The sequence below is a fragment of the Periophthalmus magnuspinnatus genome, chromosome 6 (assembly GCF_009829125.3).
Source record: "Periophthalmus magnuspinnatus isolate fPerMag1 chromosome 6, fPerMag1.2.pri, whole genome shotgun sequence".
Taxonomy (NCBI): Eukaryota; Metazoa; Chordata; class Actinopteri; order Gobiiformes; family Gobiidae; genus Periophthalmus; species Periophthalmus magnuspinnatus.
This window is the reverse complement of record NC_047131.1, coordinates 19,982,075-20,004,623: the sequence shown is the minus strand read 5'-3', so window position 1 is coordinate 20,004,623 and position 22,549 is coordinate 19,982,075. Positions and strand designations below refer to the sequence as shown.

Sequence of the window (22,549 nt, the reverse complement as noted above, 5' to 3'; positions counted from 1 at the left end):
CCCTCACTAATGCGGTCTCAGTACTGTGCCTTGATCTGAAGCCAGACTGAAACACTTCCAGGATGTCATGGCCCTCTAGATAATCTTTCAGCTGACAGTAGACAATCTTTTCTAAGATTTTTGAAATAAAAGGAAGCTTTGATATAGGTCTGAAATTTCCCATGTCAGTGGAATCAAGACCAGTTTTTTTAAGAAGAGGCTGCACAACAGCAAGCTTAAAACTCCTAGGTACCACCCCTTTGAATAGGCTACAATTAACTATATTGAGCACATGCTGAGAAACAACAGGAAAAACCTCTTTAAACAATCGAGGTGGAATTGGATCATGGGGGGACCCAGAAAACTTCAAGCTATTGACAGTTTCTCTTAAAGTTGACAAAGTAACACATTCAAAGTGATTAAAAACATCAGAAGGCATGACAAGAGCTGGGGGATTATACAGAGGAGGACTAATAAGAGCTCTGGTGTTTTGAACTTTACAGACAAAGAAGTTAAGGAAACTGTCACACATTTCAACAGTGGGCTCAACACAGACTGGCTGTGGAGCATTAAGTACACAGTTTACAGTTTTTTAATATATATATTTTTTTTATTTAAACATATTGAGAAATCAATAAGACTTTCCTTTAAAAAGCCACAGAATTGTTTAGGAGAAACAAAATAACTAGTTTTACACAGTATTTCTGAATGAAGACTTTGATGGTTACCTGAGGATATTTGCCCATTCACAATTCACTGTAGATCTCATGGCATTTGAGGACATCCATTCCACTTTTAACGTTTCACACAAATCCCAATGGGCCAGCCCTGTGTAACGAGGTACGAGAGGACTCTTTACAGTGGCTGATTATTTGTTATAGCTCCTTCAGTCAATTTGTGCTTCCTTCTGCAAAAGTCTGCTTGGGTACAGTAAGGGGGTTGATTGTTTGCCATTCTGCCGTGTGTGTACCAGAGGAGGAACCACGCAGCCGTGTGATTGCATGTCCAATCCTTTTTAGAGAGCTAATTAAAGCGTGATCGATCGCGACAGGAGGCGGACACACCTACAGTCTTAGGATCCTCTGAGGCACCTTCATAGGAATTAATGTACTACACCATTAACTGCACTTTATGGGTATAAACTCACACACTACGGCGTTATTACATAGAACATGCGATGCTAATGTCACACATTCTCAGATGTAGAAAAGTCTGTATTCCTGTATTAATTGCAGGATTTTAAAGAAGGAATGTCCAAAAAGCAAAATTTCAGATCCAACTTTTTTTGCTTATTTTCTATTGGATTTTATTTTTTGTTAACAAAATTTGATTATTTTTTGTGTCATTTAGCACAAAAAATAATCAAATTTCTTCTTCCAAACACTATACTATAACTGATTAAAAAAGACCCAAGCTAATCACCGACGGTAAAAATTTTTATCAATTGCACAGCCTTATCGGAAAACCAGAAAATATCTTTTGAAATTGCAATACTTACAAACTATCTCACTAAATACATAAATACATAAATGGGGATTCAATCTTCTAGATAGCCACAAATTGTTATCGTATTAAATGTGCAGGTCATTGTACTATTTAGGAATTAGTGGTCCAGAATGTGCAGTAAACAGCTGTGTAGTGCTTTTACAGGATTGGGCTGGTAAATTGCAAACACGTGCTGCTAATCACTGGACCTTAATTAATTGATTAATGATTATTAGCAGGTGTGCCAGTCGTTACCATCGTTACTGTTCCAATGTTAGAACACACAGAAGCTATAGTGGGTCAGTTAAACTTTGTTAGACATTAATCTAGAAATCATAAATCTAAGAATCAAGTTGCTAGTTCATCACTTTTCTGAAAATGTGGTAATATTTCCCGGCAGCCTGGTAATTTTTAATCGTAACCCAGCATTTCTTATCAACGTATTTTTTGTTTTTTGTCGAACAGAGTGTATCCCTTCAAGAATAAAGTGCCAGGCCCCAACTCAAATGTAAAAGATGTTTATGTGATTGTTTTAAATTGTTTCACCATATTTCTATTGCACCAAAATGTTGAAGAAAATCGTTCACAAATGTCTTGAGTCTCTTTCTCTAGAGCTGATGACATAAAATGGTGCTCCTCTGTGTTCACACACCACACACCTTCACTGGATTAGTTCTGGTCATTTCAGCACTAACGCCTTCACTGCAAAGCAGTCTTGTTAATAGCTATGTATTGTTTTTAATCTTATTTAAAATGCTCCCTCAACTAGCAACAATGGTGTTTTGACAAATAACGTGATGAATATGTTTACCTGTTTCAGATACATACACATAAATGTAGGGATTTAAAGCATGCAAAATCCAAAAGTAGCCAAGTTTTTGACTGGTTGGCCTGTAGATGTGGTGGTCATCTGAGCTACACAATTTTGTGGTAAGATTTGTTTTCACTTGACCTTATATAGGACGTCAACCTTCAGTGCTCAGAATCACTAAAAGCAGCAACTTAGTAATGGTGTAGTGTGGCCATTTGTCCTAATCAGCTTTCTGTTGTTCTCTGCCAAACAAAGCATTTGCATTCAGGCCCCTCATCTGCTGCACTGCCTCTGACACACTGGTCCTAATTGCATGCCCCCTCTTTGAGCTTAAATCCACCGTTATCTCATGGGAATCCATGTCAACTCCAGAAGTCACCCTTTATCAAGCCAGATGTTTCATAGTTAGCATTACTGCCTACTAAACAGCCCAACATCTGGGCTAGGAAAAGGGTCTTGGGGACAGCACATTACCAGTAACTTCCTAGGTATAATCTAGAGTTGACATTATTTGAAAGTTCTGAACTCACTAGACCCATGCTGGCCTTCAGAGGAAATTTGCACCATGCAGGTCAAATGGGCAAGAGGACGAGAATAGCATTACAAAGCAAAGTGCACATAAAAACAGGCTTAAAATGGTGAAAAGGAGCTTAGATCAATCAGGACTGTTGAAAAAAAAGAGAGAGAGAGAAATAACATGTAGCACACTGGCTGTCAGGGCTGAAACAACACATAACAGCCTGTGTGTAGATCTTAGGCTTAGCACACACCTGTACTATGTCTCTAGATCATGTATGCACCAATCATATTAAGCATATTTACACTGCAGCAGGTTCCTCTTCACTGTGTCTGCTGCCGCTGATGGTGATGGTGCATGGAAGGCTTTGATACGACAAAGACGCTGCCATAAATCAAAGTGGGAACAAGTCTCCTGTCACAACACATTACCTCACATAAAATAAAGACAGGCTGTAGATGTGATTAATGCTGTCCTTTACTGTGGCCTTTAAGGAGTTACAGAATACAACGTACTAGGGCTACACAATTTTGGGAAACACACTCCAGGAGGATAAACATTTGAGAGAAGAATGAAATATGAACTACACTAGAAGCCTCTCATGAAGTGACAACATGTTTGTGGAGGTCTAAACTACAGTTAATACAAGATTTTTCAAAAATCAAAAGCGAAAGGAAGGAAGGAATACCTAGTTCTTTACCGAAGAATTATCTACATAATTGACTAACTTTTGTGATTTAAAAATTCAATTCAGTTGTGGTGTATATGTTCTCGTTATGTTGCTGAAACATGAATAAATATTATTGTATTAGTGGTCTCTTCACTTTGTTCAGCTTTTCTAGAGTTATCTACAAATGTTTTTATATTACTTCAGCACTTTTTAAATGCCAGGTGCCTGGTGTTTAGCTGGGAATTAAAAAATATATTGTATTATATTATATGTAAAAGTTAGAGAGAAACATTTGCTCTAACTGGACCCACAAATGTCATTTTGTTGCTTTGTAACTTAAGAATTGAATCTATCGACAAGTAAAGAAGCTATGGCCTTGCAAGTATAAGTTTCAGTTGTTACTGTATTAAGTATATTGACAAGGATGATGTGTGTGTACAATATGAAATACCGTACAGCCTGGATGCAATGTAACATCTCAATGTATAAGGTAGTATTTTTCTTTACACAAACATAATATGATGCTGCAGCAATAAGGGAGAAGTAACAACATTGTTGTTGTGTCCTTGGGCAAGGCACTTGTATCATGTGATTGGTGTTGGGGGGGCAGAGGTGCCATAGGCAGCCATGCTATAGTATTCTGTGGCTTAAGTTAATTAATATTCAGTGCAACAAATATATAATTATTATGAATAAGCTCCAAAAATGCTCACTATTTATTTGTTAAATATTGGTTCAAGAATAGTAATCAGTTAATTTTTATATAGCTTTATGTCAATCAACATTGCAGTATATGAGATTAGTATACTTTTTGTTCTAGTTCCAAGCCTGGATAATACATTTTTCTATTTGGATAAAAAGATAAAATGTGACTGACAAAAAGCCTGGCACCTTAAACACAGCAGTCAACAGCTGGGAGCCCTGAATCCTCACATCATCATTTCATTTCCACCCAGATCTCTCTGGATCTGTGCCTGCCGTGAGTTCCCTCTGCAGCCACACGTTGCTGCTCCATTAGACTAATTGTGCCATAATAATCCTACCCTGATGTGTGCCTCTAATATATTCAATGGTCATGTTACCCTATTTTGATTACCCCATTTCAAAGCCCCCGCTGCTCTCTCTCTGTAATCCACAGACCTCACTAAACGATAAAAAAGTGTAATTCTGAGAGTGGAGAGAGTGGCACACATCTCTGTACAACTGGACAGAAAATATGATGACACTGAGCTTCAAGGTTAAATGTCAGGAAAATCCCTTGATGGCAGACATAAACCGTGCAGACTGGATCATTGTTATGACATGCATTTGAATACATGCTTTATAATGAATGCTTAAGTATGTAATGTATAAAATAGTGGAAAATGCATAGTCTAATGTTCACCATGCTGAAATATGTACCTCTTTTTGAGATATAACAGCATTGTTGTTAGGCTTGTTGTCTTCAGACAAACTATTAGATTTTAGCCACGGTTTTCAGAAGAATGATTTCGTGAGAGGCTGCTAAATGGGTGTGACCCTTGGCCTCATAATAGCATCAGTAATTATGGTTCAAAGAAATATTTTTGAGCAGGAAGTGCAATTGTGTCAGCCATCTGTAGCCCAGAGATTAAACATGCACCTAGACCAAACAAAAGTCCTGTTCCTGCATCTGTCTAAACAACATGGGGTGGGTTTGTGCTTAACAGTACTTGAATCATTCTATGGAAAAATTACAATAATTTGTTATCATACTATTAACTATCTTTCTTTTGCTCTCGTTTTTTTTTTTTTGGTAAATATGTACGGGGGAGATATTCTCCATTGAGAAATGTCATTGTGCTGCCTGTGGCAGAGGCCGAGCTGCACGAAAACAAAACAAGTTGTTCCCTTTACGCCAACTCTGTGACGGGACAATGCGGCACTTCTGATTAAAAGGCCAATAAAACACATGCATTACCTAAAGTCACTGTATGGATGGATGATCCAGAAGCCAGCTGACTTGACCCTCTCTCTCTCGTGCTCTACGGCCCGCTCGCTGCCCAGCATCCGCAGGGAGAACTTGTTGACTCCGGGTTGGAGCATGGCTCCGAACTGGCGGTGCATGAATCCGGCTTGGTAGAGACGGTCATCCTCGGGGATGATCTGCTCGGAGCCCTCCAATTTTATGAATGAGGACTGGTCATACACAGAGCCCTGTCCCGTGGCACCGCTGAGCGCAGAGGGAACCCTCTGCTGGGCCCCGGGGCCGCGCTCTGCGTCCGCCTCCGGCAGCAGGCAGCGCTGTTCCGCGGGGTCCACCGGAGCATGTCGCCCCGTGAGGGAGCACAGGCTGCCCCGGAACAGGCGGCAGTCCCCGTTCAAGTTGGTTTTGACGTTGGTCACGTCCCGGTCCAAGTCCTCGGACCTGGCCTCCTCGATGCTCCGCGCGCTGCTCGCGGGAGACAGAGAGGACAACTGTTTGAGCCCAATACTTTTCCTCTTGTCCTTGTCCCCACTGTCTCCATCATCAATCACAAACGGCTTCTGTCCTATGTTCTGCGGCAGACTGTAAAGCCGCTTGCGCATGGAAGACTGAAATCTCTCCATTTTCAGAAGAGGGGCATGAGCTGAGGGTGGCGAGGGGAAGCACGCGGATGAATCATGGACCAGACGCTCGTGGTGCTGGTGGCGGAGAGGCAGTGACGGCACATCTGCAGCAGGTCTCTCACTGGGCACTGTCCCGGTTCAAACATTGAGATGCGTCAATGGACAGTGCCCGTTGCCACTCGTAGCTCTATGAACGCACGCAAATCCAGGTGTCCCGCGTGCAGCAGCGCGCATCAGGATGCAGCATGCTGCGCGTCGGACGTGCCGCTCGCCCCTCAATGACAAAGCATCATCTGCACCTCCCAAAATACAGACGAGGTGATGACACGCGCAGCTCTCGCACGGCGCTGACATCACGCGCCCGTCCAGCAGGCTCTCTCTCCAAACATGTAGATTGGCGCGGCCAATCCTACGGGTTTCTTCACGAGACAAGAGCTCACGCACATCCCACTCGCGAGCAGCACTCAAGGGAGGACCAGGACAGTGGGGTTCAGAGGTCACTGCTCCAGCCCTGTCAGAAGACAGGACAGGTCCTGACACCTAACATGTGCATGAATCACGCTGGCACGAACACAGAGCTTTCACTGGACGCCCGGGGTAAGATAACGTGCCCGTTTTATCACATAAGCCAGTATATAACGGCATATGGTGTATGTATGGACTCAATGCAGGCTGTACGTTTGGGAAATGCTTTAGAAATTCTGGTGACTGGCACAACCCAGAATGCATAATGCATGCAGAACATCGATTGGGGAGAATTCTCACCGAGGGGAAATGATTATTTCTAATTTTGACATATTCTGTTTAAACAGTTGGCAACAGACCACACTGAGCAGAAACTACTGCAATTCTGGGAAGTTTTGGGTTTTTCAACTATAAAGACCACACAGTCATTTTGATTTTGTAGATTTCATTTGGGCCGGCATTAATTTCCCATTTTTAGTAGGCCTATATTTTGCTTTTTGCTAATATAGAAAATGTAGGAATGGTACCTCCATCCTACTTTTTATTGTAAAACAGAGTTTGTTGATCCCAGGCACAGAATGTAAACCACAAAATAATCCAGCATATTACATTTGTAAATGTCTCTTTTCAGGTCTGATTTTTTTATTGCACAAAGCCGCAGATGTCGGTTGGAATAGCCTTGTATAATGTCATCACTGACCTACAATTTTACATCTTGATCAAATAGTTTCACGGTGTAGCTCTTCAAAGGTACCACCAGATGGCGCTGTTGCTTTGCATGTAGGTCTAAATTAAGTGAAACGTGTCTTGTTTGCGAATAAACCAGTCACCATACTGTTTATTTTTTGAGATGTTTATTTTTAAAAATGATGCGGGATCTTAAAATTGCTTTTACATGTGTCATTCTCAACAAGGGACCATCTCTTTCCATCTCCCACCTGCCCCACGCCAACAATGGACAATTCATGCAGTCAGTGTAATATGCCATCTAAAGTGATCGAATAATTTTAAAGCTTTGTCACACAGAAATTAAAAGCTGTAATGATTTTAATTTAAATATATTAATATGAATAATAATTGCATAGGATATAGCCATGCTGTACAATACACATACTTATAAAAGAATGTGAATGATTAGTACATATTTCTATAGTTATTTATACAGTGTTTAAATTCTTGACATTTAAGTGCATCTTATAATCTCTTTATATTAATATCGATCATACATAGTTATAGTGATTTTGATACATATACAGTACATACATAGAGTGGAGTAAACCTTAACTGAAGTTAGAGGGACATTGCAAAGCCCTTAAAATGTAATAAAATGGTATGCAGTAATGATAAAACTGTACATAGCTGTCATACCAAATTATGGCGGCATATCTTTTACATTGTTTTCATTTTTCCTCTAAACACGCACTACAGATTATCTACATGAAGCCACTCTCAAAAAAATAAAAATAAAAAATAGCCATTTCTGTATCAAACAGAAGCTCAACACCTTGCATGCATTATTTTAGTAAAAATGTAAATTAAGTGGATAAATAAATATATGTAGAAATGTCGACAACCGCATGCAGCAACAATGGTTATAATGATCAACACTTTCATAATGCTTTGACCTCATACCCATCACGATAAACTCATAAGGCATGCCTCATTGAAACTCCTCCACGACTGTAAAGTGTAATGGCAGATAAATCCTATTCACATCTGATATGGTCTCGTCTGTGGTTTACCTTCATGTGGTCAATACATACAGTATGATACCTGTAACAGAGGGAGGAGGTAGTAAGTAGTCAAACAAGGAAATATTGTTTATAGCGCAGCACAATTCTGGAAAAGAAATCAAATTATAATTTTCAGACAACTGTTGGGATTAAATTCTTCAGAGAGCACAACTCCAGGAGCATTAACGTTTGAGAGAGGACTAAAATATGAATGTATCCCATGGATTTCACATGTTTGAGGATTTTTCTATAAAGAGACAATATATTTTGTTCTTTGCAGAGGACACTGTAATTGCAGCATTTTGATAACTGAACCAACTGAAATTACGATTTTGATTCAATTGTGAGATATTGTGTAGCTCTAAGTGTTTTCTAGTACAACTAAATGAATTTTAAAATGTGCTATCAAAACCGAAACAAGTGAATTACATACATTTTTGTTTTGTTGCAACATGTTTTTGCACACATAGTTTATTGTTTTTAGATATTGTATAAATCAGTTGTAAGTCAAGTAAGTCTCAACAATGGCAAAGAGCTGGTCTGACCAGGTAAGTAGTGGTCCATAAGATAAAGGGCTTGTATCCAATTATGAACCAAGAGCCAAGATAATATTTCATGATGAACCGTTAGTCCTGCCCACTTAGTACCTCACCCATTCTGATGTTCAACCATGACAGAGAAACAACTGTCTAAGATGGGCCTGTGAAAATGTGGAGGCATTTACCCAAACAGCATCATGTAAAGTGTGGAGTAAAATGAGTAAAATTCCTGAAGTAGAATAGAAGAAATTAAAATCAGTTACAAGGCCTTTAAACCTAAACAAGGTAAAAAAAAATGATTAAACTAGATCTAAAACTGGACTAACTTGCCTGTGGTTGATAAATATTCTTTTGGTACCACCTCTAAAAGCCACCATGCCCTCTTATGAGAAGCAGTGAGTTAGAGTGATGTGTGAGTTCATTTCTAAGTGAGTTCCTGTCTTTATTTTTGCATGGCTGATCTCATAGTAATATATGGCCATGAGCTTGTAATCCATCAAGTATTTATCATTAGGTTGGCAGTTCTTCAACTCTGAATAATTGAATACTTACTCAGCAGAGAGGCTGCCTAGTTTGTATTCCTCTGACGCAGGTTCTTGTCTTTGTGGTTGTTGGTGGAGTTGGTTTTCCTTTTAACAAGAAGCAGAATGCATGAATCAGACTGAAATACAAGTTTATGTATGAAAAATCACTGCAGTTATCTTCTTGTTGTTAAAAGGCTATTAAAAACTCATAGGACCCAGAGAGCAGTGCACCCAAAACAATCATGTCTATATCTACGCCTACAGTGCCAATGGGAATATTACTTTGGGGGTAAATGCTCTACATGTACAAAGCACATATTACTGTATAAATAACTTGTGGATGACATCAGTGTCGACTGTATAACATAATTAATCAAATGCAGGATCCAGTTACAGGTTCTGAGCAGTGCCCCATTTTGGGCATAGAGCTCCTTATCAAATTAAAGGTAAATTTAAAGGGACAAGCTAATGTAAATGTGACCCACAGTGCACCTTTACATATCAAGCTTTTACGGTATAAAAAAACAATTGACATAAGACTCTTCTTTAAATATAAATTAGCTTTAGTGATACTTTGATCAAGATTTAGACTGGGCCACATTAGGCTTTGACATGTCTATGGCCCTGATTTTGAGTTCCACAGACAAGGGAGAGAAGACAAGGTGATAAGAGTCTACAAAACATCACACAGTATGGTAAACATTCAAATATAAGAGGAAGATGAGTACTGTACTTACATTGGTCCAGCTACATCATCATCTGAAGCATTAAGGGAGGAAAATGAGACGTGAGGAAAATATAGAAGTAAAAAACATTGAAGATGTGCTCTTGTTCATGACTTTTTTGTTGTGGGACAGGGTCATAAGCAAAATGTCAAAATGGTTGCTTCCAGATAGACATGGATTACATATTTCTGATCATTAATAATGGACTTTCTGGGCATATAACCATATTCATATAATGTTGAAAATATGTGGAAAAAAATGTAATTAAGTTGGTGTTTTACTGTGACACATTCAGCTCAAAGTATAAAATTCACATTAAAAAATAGCTAGTTTGTATTAATTATAGTAGTTTTAAATGTATAAGCATGTGTTGTTTTATTTTATAGGCTGATTGTGTTTTGCTGTTGTAATTCTTTCTTACTTCTTAATACAGATGAAAATTTGCCTGTATGGCTAACTCTGGCACATTTACATGTTGTATACATATGTCAGTTAATGTGCACTGTCCCATATTTAATAAATAAATGTTCAAACAAATGCATTCATATGATCACCACCAAAACATAAAAATAATAATAAAACATATTTGTCATGCACAACCAGTTAAAATATTATCAGAAGCAGTTTTGTCAATACCTCTCCAGCGCAGGGAAAGAATGGAGATCAATACACACAATACTATTACCTCCTTACAATCGTTTGCATGCACATCACTCATATTCATTTTAATGCAAAAATATGCACGTTGAAATGAAACCTCAAAGCAAAAAAAGGATTTGAAATGTGCACCGCTGTTTTAAGTACAGAGGCGTGTAGTCGGTGTGCAGAGGGAAATGAACTCCTATTGAAATTCATAAGACATGCACAGTCTCACACTTACCGGATACACAGTTTGGGTTATGCAATTTGGGAAAAGGGGGACATTGAAAGGCATTACAACATTTTTAAAATATTCAACATCCAAAGCTGCGATAATGGCAACAGAGCTAAATTATTAACATTTTGTGCAAGAACTTGAAAGCATTCCTACAATTACATGTCATGTGGAAGACTGCATGATTTTTTTTTTTTTACAGTTACTATAAGACTGTTTATTCCACCGTATAGTAATCATTATGAACAAGTAATCAACCATAATGAAAATATGTAATTTTACTGAAGAACAGATGTTGCAAGACATAGAGGTGCAGTTGGGTAGTTTAATCAGCGTGTGACAACCTCACAATTCTGTTTGAGGCTAAAATGTCAACCAAAAGACCAGGAATGCATATTTCATGACCATTCACATTTTTAACAATCCCCCACCATGATGTATGTGCTTGTGGATGTCAGCGTCAATTGTTTTGAAAATGAATAATGACTTTAAGATGCACCAAAAGATAAAGAAAAAATGATTCAGTAACCATGGTCATATACTATCGACGTAGTAATCAATTTGTGCGAATGTAATTTTACCTTTTTCAAGGTCGCCAATTGTGACAACTATAAAAGATGCAATGGTTTTCTAACAAAAGGAGGAGCATTGAAACTTAACAAAGCATCCCCAGTATACAGAATATAATGTTAACTAATGACGAGTAGTTAAGCTTATGGGTGCTCAGGGACAGTTCCCAGTCCCAAGAAAGGCATAAATAATGGAGGGTTGTCTTCTTCCACACCAACACAGTATCATTTTCCTCATGAATTTTAAAGAGGAGAAACCGTCCTGACAAGGTGTGACCTGCTGCAACAGTGTGTGTGATTGGCTGATCCCCCTGGACTAAATTATTGAATGGAGAGTGGTGCAGTGTCAGGTGACATTCTGAGCTGCATCAGACAGGGACAAGGAAAACTGTTGCCCTTATCAATGCCCTATGCAACAATACAACACCACATGTCTTTGGTTTAGAGGTCTCAGGTCAGGAATATGTTGCTGTACACTGTATCGACTAAATAATGCATGACCGTAGTCTGACTTCTATGAAGAGACAAAATAACATAAATGTTATAGGAATTAAAAATACAACTTAAGACTCCAGAGGTCTTAGAATGAAATGCACACAAACATTAAAATGTTGCTTTTTCCCACTGAAAAGCCAAACTCATCTCTTCTTCTAGACAATGTGTCTAACAGCCGTACTATTATACTGCCAAAGTGAACTTTTTTCCTGGGGCCATTGGTGTTGCCTGGATATATCACAGTGAACTTAATTTGGCCACATCTGACAAAACAATGCTGGCCTAAAATTCTCAATAACTCTCTTTGGGTTTGGGACCACCAAAAATAAAAACTGGCTTAGAATGTCCTAGATTTGACAGATGCCCCTCTTGCACTTGGCCAAATACTGAACTGCCAACATTTTGAACCTTTGGCATTTATAAGCTTAGGGCGCCCCTTTTTGATTATACATTATTAACAGGCTTGTAGAATCACTCACTGAAACATATTTACTTAGATATAATGAGGTCTTACCGTCTTGTAAATCCTCGGGCTTCTTGCGTTTTTCATACACCACAATGATGATGACCAGGATGATGATCTCAATGAGCACTCCCAGCAGCGGCCACAAGGGCGCAAGATGACTGCGAACCCTCAGGATAGACTTCTCCTCGTGGGTGCCGATAATGTTGGTGGCATTGCACTGGTACTCGCCTGGGTCTGCATTAATGTCCAAATTCTCAATGAGCAGCTCTGTGTAGTTGTCCCGGCTGTTGATGAAGAAACGTCCGCTCGAGTTGTCAAGTTCCTGTCGCACAGATATGTCATGTGTAATGTAGCATTGTAATTTAAACAATAATTTTGAAGCAGTAGTAAAATGTAATAGGTAGTAACTGACTTAATACTTGGACTTGATGTTCATTTTAGAATAGTATGGTATTATTTAAATTACTTGTTAAATATTATGCATATTATAAATGTATATGTCCATTTGTGATAAGAAGTGTAGTTATTTTTTTAAGTTTTCCACAATGCAATTTTTCTCATATAAATAAAACAAATTACTACTCACCTACAAGTTTAACACATATTTGTGTGTTAAACTAAATGAGTGGATGTACCCTGAAAAAGCCGTTGTCAAACTTGCGCCAGGTCCAGACTGGATGAGGATATCCCACAGATTTACAGTATAGAACAGCACGCTGGCCCTCGTTTCTATTCTCACTGCGCTTGTGACCATGGATCTCAGGAGCAGCTACAAGAAAACCATGAAAGCTTCAATATTATGTTTTGGTGAAAAAAAAGGTAATTTTTTCTAGCAGCCTAATAAAACTAGGCAGCCTATTCACAACATTTTCAGTAGGGATGCACCGATATGATACTGGTAATGGATATTGGTGCCGATATTGAAAATTTTGATGGATCAGATAGTATTGATCTATAGTTCCAAGATATCGGTTTAGCCATTTTGATGTATAAATTGGTGTAATGAGATGATTTACTGGCCATTGTTGGCTCAAAACACTTCTTAATATTGTATTCTTTTATTTTTTCAAAGCTGTTTTGTAGTTACTTTACATCATAAATAAAGGTTTAAGTAACGGTTATAAAACACACTTGTGTACCATTTGTGTTTAAAGGAAATTAATTATACTGAGTTGATATTGGGTACAACATCGGTATTGGAACAGAAATTAAAAAATAAACTATACTAAAAAAAAAAATTCAGTATGGATTTCTTCTCTAGCATTATCTGTAAGTAGCCTATATCACACTGGACTGGAGATACAATCTAAGCATTAATTTTGCTGTATCATACACAAAGAATGAATGCACATTGCATACTAAAACCTTTAGAGGAGAACAATCAATATTTTGCAAGGAGGTTCCTATCCATTCATTTTAATATGATGTATAAAGGACAAAACAACTAGAACATAAACTAATTCATTATTCTGCATTCTTCAACACTCAAGTTTTATTTTTACCAGTTTGCCATTTGAAAAGCTAACAATAACCAAACCTAATTTACTTGCATAGCTGTGCGTTAGACCAGAAAAGGCTGTGACCAGATTTTACAGTTGAGACATAATCCCTCGCCATCAAACAAACAAGACACCATCTGCTGCTACAGAGCTGGGCCGTGGTTTGATGCAGGTGTCAAGGGCATCTAAAATCATAGGTCCTCACACGGCAGAGAGCAAGTGCTCAAGGGCACAAGGGACATTTTTATTGGTAGCACCTCTAATGTAGCCTTTGGAACTTCATCTGAACAGTCACAACAAGCCCAATGCCTACAAATCAACACCTACATTTTATTTCAATGGTGGCATTCGCAGCAGGAGAGTTCTCAAAAGTGAAGACGCACATGTAGACCCCAGCATCGTCTGACCTTGGCTTGGCCAGTCTGAAAAGCAAGAAGTTATCTAATCAGAAATCTATGTGCATTCTTCCATGTGGCTGATAAGGCATAACATTATGGCCATCTGTCTACTATAAGGGCTTTGCTAATCTACTCAGTTTTTCATGCACGAAAACAACTAACTGCAATGCATTGAGACATCTCTCTAATGGGGTCGATATGGATTTGCAATTTGAGCCAAGGTAGCTCCCCTGTTCGATAGGAATACATGGACCATCAATTACTCTCCACCAGCAAATCCAGTATTTATGTACTTGTGTTTTTTCTTGATCATGAATATCACACCTCTTTCCAATTTGTTCAGCTATAGCAACATGAGCCTTGTTACTTGCTAGCTAATACATAGTAATACCCCAACTAACACTTGTTAATATGAAAGTGTGTTCGGCACATGCAAGTTTTTCATAGGGCTTTATAATAGCCACAGATTAATTAGCCACAAGAATTACAAAGAAGAAACTTAATGAAATGAACAAATAGTAGTCGTAAGAATTACTTAATACCCAAACCTAACTCCTAACACTTAATTAAATATTTTCTAAGCCTGAATCATTCCTTAAAAACATTTTGTTTGTGCTCTATTAAGGCTGTAAATAGTGTTTTTTTTAGCTATCTTGTTTATTTTACCCAATAATTACATTGCATTCTTTTCCTGGTACATTTTTCTATATAAAACAAATAAATGTACCTCGTACAGGTGCTTTTATTATCAGATAATCTGTGTAATTCAATTCACCTGTGAGTGACCATAATAATACGTAATCTGTGTACATCTCCACTCTTACCTGTACTCTGTGTTTTTATTTGAGGTGCGCGTTTCAGGGATCTCCTCTCCGTTTTTCATCCAGAAGCTCTCAGAGTGTGCACTGTGGCTGCTGGTCAGGTTACACTGCAGCGAGAATGGTGGGCTGTGACTGTCCATGGGAAGAATAACTGGTTCAGAGGCGGCAATAGATGGCTCTGTGATGAGAAAAAACATACATCAGCATGACAGCAGAGATCTTAAAGAGAGCGATGAGGAGAGGAGTGGCACGGGCCCATCCTATTTATATATATATATATATATATATATATATATATATACACATATATACATACATATATACACACATATACATACATATATACACACATACATACGCATACTGTATATATATAATACTACCAAGGACAATTTCAACATCACAGTGTTAGGATACATAAACTTTGACTGCACAATTTTGGAAAATAATTGTCTTGTTATGATAGCATAAATTGCTAAGATTTATGTTTAAAAAGTAGGATTCTGTTCAGAGTGCACATTGTAAACAACTCCAGAAGCATTAAAATTTGAGAGCTGAATGAAATATGGACTGATAAACTAATATTACATATATATATACATATATATATATATATATATATATATATATACACATACACGCACCAATGCTATCATCTAAATAACTGCAATTTAAACTGAATTGTGATGTATTGCACAGCTTTTTTGTGTGGAATTACTAATTACTGCTTTTAAGCACGCTTTTTAATTATTACTTTTGTACTGTTTTGAAGCTTGGAACTAAACATAAAGACGAAGATAAATGATTCTCAGCTAGAATATATGTGCATTACACTACAGTAAAAACAACTTGCTGATACTGTACCATGCAGAATATAATGGTAAATGCACAGGTCAGCAACTGTTGAACTAGCATTTTTTTGTAGCCTTATTACAAGAGCAGTGGTTAAATGGAGTATGCAAACTGCATAATAAGCATTTAAAAGTATACACTAGGTAGTGTGCTAACATGGAGAAATCCGTGTCTGTTTTGCAGTTATAATTATTGTTGCCTATATCCATTTGTTTAGCATTTAACATCCAACAAATGTCTAGTTCTGATGCATATTATGTGGCCTTGTAGGCTATTAATAATAACTGCATTAAACTTAAACTGTATTTAATGTTAAACACCATTTAACATCGGATGTTTCTTGTCTGTAACAACAACTCATATTTAAGACCAGATTAACTAAGTAACTGAAGCCATAACACAAAGGAGAGGTGAAGATGCTACACTGAGCAAGACGAGGGATTTGCAAGACAAACGGATAAGGATAAAAATGTTTAAAAAGAGATTACAACTACAGAGATTACACACTGGGGACACGAAGTAATCTTATTTTACAATGAGGAACTGCACAATAATAGAAAATTACTTACAGTGGCAATCATCATACCTTTTAAAAATGTGTGAATAAATACTATATGAATAAAAAGTATTCTAACCAACAGGTGAGATTCTACCAAATGTCATTATGGTTATTTAGCATTTTAGTGACATAATTGCTAGATTCTTGGCAATATAGAGCCCAATTTATATTTTTTGTGTTATATGGTACCATTGTGAGAACAGTTGATCATTCAAAATATATAATCTGTTTTTTAATCAGTACTTACAACAGTCCTAAATTTCATAATTCTGAAACTCAAACCCATGGATACACGTATGAATTTGATAATATTTCCATACTTTATGCAGCCTCATAGAAAACAACTTCATTTAATATTCTAAATACTATAGCTGTACATAGATGAGGAGGATAAAAATACTCATGTTTAAGGTTTCATTGGGATCACATATGGTTAATGGTTGTCTATTGGGAGTAGTTCTAACTCTACAGCACCCACTCACTCTGCAGAACTGTGACCGTGGCCTGTGCTCGGACCCAAGTGGTGGCTGGATTTTGGTGCAGGTTATTTCGCTGTGGATCGTTGCTGGCTCTACATTCATATATCCCTGCGTCATCCAGCGTTAAGCGGGACACACCCAGGGCACTGACCGCATTGACCCCATAGGCTGTCCCAATAGAGACGCGCCTCTTACGTGCCCCATCCCACAGCTGCCGGAAGGAGTCCAGGCGGTTGGTTTCAGAATACCACCACTGGATTTCGGGAGTGGGGTTTCCGATAACGTCGCAGTACAGTTCAAAGGCGTCGCCAGTGAGCTTGGTTTCGGACAGAGGGGACTTGATAAAACCAGCTGATGGGGAAAAGAGGGGGCATGCAAAACAGAAGAGATACAAAACAAAATGAAAGCATGCAAGATGGAAAAAATAACAGAAATAATAGAAGCAAGGCAGTGAAATTAAGCATACAATATATACAATTGTTAGTATATAGTTATAAACAAAATAAAAAGGCTTGGAACAAGATGCAAGTTCTTCTCTTAAAATCCGAGTTTTAAGTTTCTATCCTCATTCAAAATTAATTTCATGAACATAAGGATGAGGACTGGCTGTAGACCTCTCAATTAAAATGATCCAAGTTAATCAATGGTGCTTTGAAACAACTGGAACTCTATTTAGTTAAAATTTGACTAATTGCACTGTACTAAATAACTTATATGTATATAATGTTCAAACATAATGCTTGGGAATTTTGAATATCAATTATTACATTATGACACAGCATCATAGATTTATTGAGGTCAAAACCAAAACCATTTTACTCACAGTTAAAGGTGCACTTTGTAATTTTTCTGGTGTGAAGCCCTGCTCGTCTATTGCTCTGCCTACCAGAAAAGTTACCTAGTGCACCTTTACTACAAAATTAATTGCGTTTTTCATGTTATAATTGTCGTAAACGATAGAGCAGGGACCACGTTGAGAGGAGAGGGGCTGTTCTGTTCTGCTCAGACCTTCATTATTACAGCTATTCCTGGGAAGATTTAATTCAATTCAACTGGGACGTCCTGCTAGACACTTGGCTTTGTTCAATTAATGACATATTATATATTTTGCGTGCACTCACTTTGAAAGCCCTCAGTGTGACCTTGCCGTCTTTAGCAAGTGTCTTTGGGATAATAAAACAGCATTAGCCCCACTTAGATAAGCATTTTTAGAAACTTACTATGAGATGGCGAATAAAGTCTCAGCAAATTTCTAATCTTTCTAAGTTTATCTCTTTGTGTTGCAAATGAATGCAGCAACAACGGACTATTCTCCCACAACACAAAAAGCAATAGTCATAACTTGTTCCTCTGGTCTATAGGCAGTGTGTAGTTAGTGTGCATGAGATAGAGAGGAGATTTATAGCAGGTCTCTTGGGAACGTGTGGGCGCATGTTGATAGACCCCCACCGTTTCCATAGAAGCACTGTACAGCAACAAACCAGGAAGTGGAGAGAGGACAGAACCAGCTCACCATCTCCAGACCACCGTAAGACTATTTCAAGACAGATGACCGCATTTGGTGCAGGGGTGACATCACAAGTACATAAGTAGGAGTTGATCACATGCAGCCTCCCTTCTCATCTATGTTACAGGGATGGACAATATGGGCAAAAAATCTAACCACAAATTTCCTAGCGCTTATGAACAATCTTGATTTCATTGCTATTCTTGTATGCTTAATATTGCCTTAAGAAATGTTAGCTAAACTATCATCACTCAGAAGCAGCATCACTTTGCATTTAAAACACGTTACGTCATATCAAAGTAAACAATTTGTTCTTCCTCCAGGCTATTCACTATCATTGATATACACTGTGAATCAACTACTTCCTTCGGACCATATCCTTTGCATCTTCTGCTCTCGCATGAATTAACTGTCCTCCTCTAGGCCTCCTGGCAGCTTTATCCTCCTTCTGCCAACACATTCGTTCTGTCCTTATGGAGCTCAACAGTGACTGCCCACCACTTCCGGAATTCCAAAATTAAAAAGCTAAAAGCTAAAAGCTAAGAGCTAAGAGCTAAGAGCTAACCTGGTCTGGTTATCTGGGCTCTCCATGTTTGTGTGTTAGCACTAAACCAATCTGAAAATCACAGAGAAAGGTTCCCTCACAACGCATTTTAATACAAATTTTTTGTTTCTTGTAAGCTCAAATATTGGTATCAGGGCTGAATAAACAGCTTCTCACAGATGATACACATTGCAAAGAGACAGTTTGTGACAGCTCAGATGGGCTGGATGTGTCAGAGCTGCAGAGGCCTTGGTGCGACACATGCAGTTCATGTGTGTGTGTGTATATATATATATATATATATATATATATATATATAAATAAGATTTCCTGAGAGAATAGAATGGCACATAGGATCTAAAATCTAGACTACAGTTTGTGACTTCGCTACAAAACAGAAGTATAAAACATTACTTCACTGCCACAAGTCACTGGGTCCAATACAGAGCTTATTACAATTGTTACACTAAAAATAGCAAACTCCATTTCAGCTAATTTTCCCAGTCCAATTGGGTAAATGACAGTGAGTACAGCGCCGAATGGAGGACTTCACTTCAAACGTTTTAGGCAACTTCATTAGTCACAAACAACTGAGAAGGCGGACAATACAGGTATTATTTGTAGTAAAGATTGAAACAGCGGAGTCCAAGTGTTTGTGGCCTGTTGGTGCTAAATCTCTTATGACAAATGAAAAACAAATATTCAACAAGACAACATGAATTTTGGAGGATTGCACTGCGCAGGGAATACTTTAATGCAGAAGCAAACAATTTTTGGAAATGGTCAGAGATAATGTAATCATTAAAGCAACCTATATTCTATGTTGGATTTTCCTGCCTGGGCTTTTCACAGCAGCTAATCACATCCTCCATAAGGGTTGTAATTTGCATATTTATTTGGCAAATGTCTTTAATGTTGCCCAGTTTGTTGCCAGGTCAAACAGCAAACTCAAAACCAACACAAAACGACTCTACAAATGTTTTATACCCATTGTAAATAAGTTTAGGAATAAAGCTTTGAACACTATACTAACTGAATTTAGGCCTCTAAATATATTGCAACAATATAAAGTTCTCCATCTGAAAGAAATGTACTGTTTTGTTTAGTAAAATATATATTTTAAGGCAGATTTTAGTCATATGTTTCTTAGTAAGTCCTAATTTGCCTTGTTTTGGTATTGATTTAGTCTCTCTGTTAAGTACACTAGTTTCTGACCCTTGCGGCTGGGTTAAAACTTACTTGGTAAAGTTGTACAAGGAGTTTTTCAGACTAGAAATATTAAGGATGCACAAACAGTTAAATGCTAAAAACAGCTACTGCCAAAGCATCGCTTTCACAGTAAAAATAGAACTTACTGTTAGATCTAAACTTATCTATGAGCTGTTTGTTTTTTCGTAGGAGCTGCATTTGACTTGGCACTGACCAAAACAAATTCTTCAAAGAAAGAACTGTTAAAAAAAAAAAAGCTGTAAAATTGTAAGTTGACCTCATGTTTGTAAATCTAATAGCAGATGGCCTAATTTAAAATTTGGCTTTTTCATTCATGGGTTGGCAAAGCTAATTATAAACCTCTAAGCTTGTATCTTTTATTGCCTACTTCTTTACAACCCTCTTGATACATTTGTAGTTGACTGAACAAAAATGTAAGTTTTTGGTAATTGTAGATTAATATTATCCTTTGCCAGCATATTTTCTGTAGCAATACATTTCACTCAGACTTCAAAATTTGTTTGTCCTAATAGGTAATGCCACAAAGAATGGAGCAGTTTTCTATTCAGCAGTAAACATAAGTCACAAATTTTAAGTAAGTTTAACAATGGAAAAGAAAAATGGAAAGAAGCAACCACCCAGTGAATTTATGACGCATTTTTGTTTTAAATTGCAAGTCTACATAAGTATTGATAATGATAGTGGGCTTTATGGTCTGGTAGCATGCATTTCAAGCTCCAGGTCTATCTGCTTTAGAGATTTGATTGAAAACGAGATGCATTTGAGTGGGTGTTGCATTATATGAAGGGATGTGTAATGTGTTCCTACACATAGTTAACATTAGGGAAGGCTAAAGCTGCATAAATTCTCACCAGTTCTCACACCAAACACATAAAAAGATGGAGAAGAAGAAAGCGATACAGTTCTTAGTTATGTATGCTCTGATAAACATTGAGCCGGGACAGGGGGTTGCTACTGCCTCTCTGATGTGATGGTGGGGGTAAGATTTATGAGTGAAGAGGTCAATTGGACAAGTAGAACAGCACAGAGGAATCAATGTCACTGTGCCTGTGTGTGACAGTTGACCAATGTACTGTAGCAAACAAAAGGACATTATAAAAGCTAGGGATCCCATAGTGCAGCATCTCTTCTCATCTCAGCACTAAAAATAGCAGCATGCCGCAAAATGGACCAGTGCTATTTACAGAGCTCTACTTCTTCTCCTTAGGTTCTCCATTCAATTACATGCATGCTCTGCTTTGTACAATAGGCTATAATGCAGGTAGAGAAATATAGCAGTACCATCTCCATCAGCGGAGCAGTCTCCTTGGGTACAGCCTACACCAAATGTTGCTCACTTCCTTCCTGGGGCATATCCTCAGATAAATCAAAGTGTGGCAGCATCTTGGGTGCATCATCTGTGCCACTTTAGGGGATGGCCATTTTTAAGCAAAACCCTTCACAGTTTCAATCATATAGCCCCAAGCCAATAGGAGAAGTTGCTGATTGCACTCATCAGGTCTCGACTCAGTATTCAGCGCCACACTTCAAAGATCCAAAGGACATTTTAGGGACACTGCACGGGCCTTTATGTGGCCCACTTCACACTAACGAATACAGATTGTAACTGATTAATCATTTATTAGATCTTCTTTTTATATGCGCAAAAAGCAAAACACCATCTCATTGCAACGATTTGTCTCGTTTTACGCAGGGATAAGCTAATAAGACACGAACAAGATTTGCGTTTGGTGGACTCACAGTAAATACCTCCACGTCTAATCATTCAGAAAAATTGTCCTGTGTATGAAAAGCCGGCGACATTCCAGTAAAGAACACCGCATTACGCATTGGTACGGCTTTAACGCAGCGTCAGAGCAGTCTCACGCTATGATATCTGTAATGTATTTCTTACCGTTCTGGGAAGAAACATACTGCAGCATAAGGGATCCAAGTATCGCCAGCGAGAAGGACATGACTGCAGCTCTTCGTTTGCCAGGTACCATCTTCAGAGCAGCGGGAGGATTAATGGTAAAATGCCGGGCTAAGGTGACCTAGAGAGAGAGATGGTGGAGAGGATGTGAGGGGGTCGAGCAGGCACACAGGCTCCCAGCTCGGAGACGCAGGACAGAGGGACTGACGGGGGAAGTGTCGCTGGTAGGGTAGACTAGCGGGAGCCTACAGTACTGCCGCTGCTGCTCGGTACCTGCCGCTCTGTGCTGTCAGCCCGGTGCAGCAAGGGAACCACCTTTTTCAGTGGT

The 22,549-nt window shown here is 38.3% G+C and overlaps 3 protein-coding genes across 6 annotated transcripts in view; all 3 read right to left on the bottom strand.

Annotated features, from left to right (window-relative positions):
- Positions 1-12,519, bottom strand: part of LOC117372771 (potassium/sodium hyperpolarization-activated cyclic nucleotide-gated channel 3-like) — a 24,144-nt gene extending 11,625 nt beyond the window's left edge. Inside the window, exon 1 of one of the 3 annotated variants that reach the window (XM_055222295.1) lies at positions 12,469-12,519. Coding sequence is in view for 1 of the 3 variants with exons in the window: in XM_033968613.2 (XP_033824504.1) it covers positions 5,402-6,030 (629 nt within the window). In the remaining 2 variants the exon portion in view is untranslated. Of the gene's footprint in view, positions 1-2,416; positions 2,496-5,401; positions 6,031-12,468 lie in introns of those variants that run through there. The other 2 variants (XM_033968613.2, XM_055222296.1) reach the window with 2 other exon arrangements.
- The window catches only part of LOC117371856 (protein mono-ADP-ribosyltransferase PARP6-like), a 218,056-nt gene that overhangs the window by 117,571 nt on the left and 77,936 nt on the right, over positions 1-22,549 (bottom strand). The gene's annotated exons all lie outside the window — the stretch shown is intronic.
- On the bottom strand, positions 7,354-22,549 carry LOC117372775 (neuroplastin-like). Of its 2 annotated transcripts, XM_033968621.2 has the most exons (9): positions 22,204-22,549; positions 17,032-17,379; positions 15,142-15,316; positions 14,247-14,341; positions 13,056-13,189; positions 12,469-12,742; positions 10,029-10,050; positions 9,320-9,396; positions 7,354-8,268 (listed from the first exon to the last, which is right to left on the bottom strand). In XM_033968621.2, exons 1-8 carry the CDS (start codon positions 22,292-22,294, stop codon positions 9,336-9,338), a joined length of 1,200 nt encoding a protein of 399 aa, XP_033824512.1. In that variant the 5' UTR covers positions 22,295-22,549; the 3' UTR covers positions 7,354-8,268; positions 9,320-9,335. The 2 variants fall into 2 exon arrangements, with proteins under 2 accessions (XP_033824512.1, XP_033824509.1); XM_033968618.2 differs by lacking the exon at positions 17,032-17,379.

Bases quoted from the DNA above. Each gene is read 5' to 3' on its own strand.
- LOC117372775 (XM_033968621.2), bottom strand. From the start codon at position 22,294: ATGGTACCTGGCAAACGAAGAGCTGCAGTCATGTCCTTCTCGCTGGCG. The intron at 15,317-17,031 runs GTGAGTGGGTGC...TTCTCATCACAG, and splicing joins CACGGTCACAGTTCTGCAGA to AGCCATCTATTGCCGCCTCT. The intron at 12,743-13,055 runs GTACATCCACTC...TCTGTGCGACAG, and splicing joins TTGACAACGGCTTTTTCAGG to GAACTTGACAACTCGAGCGG.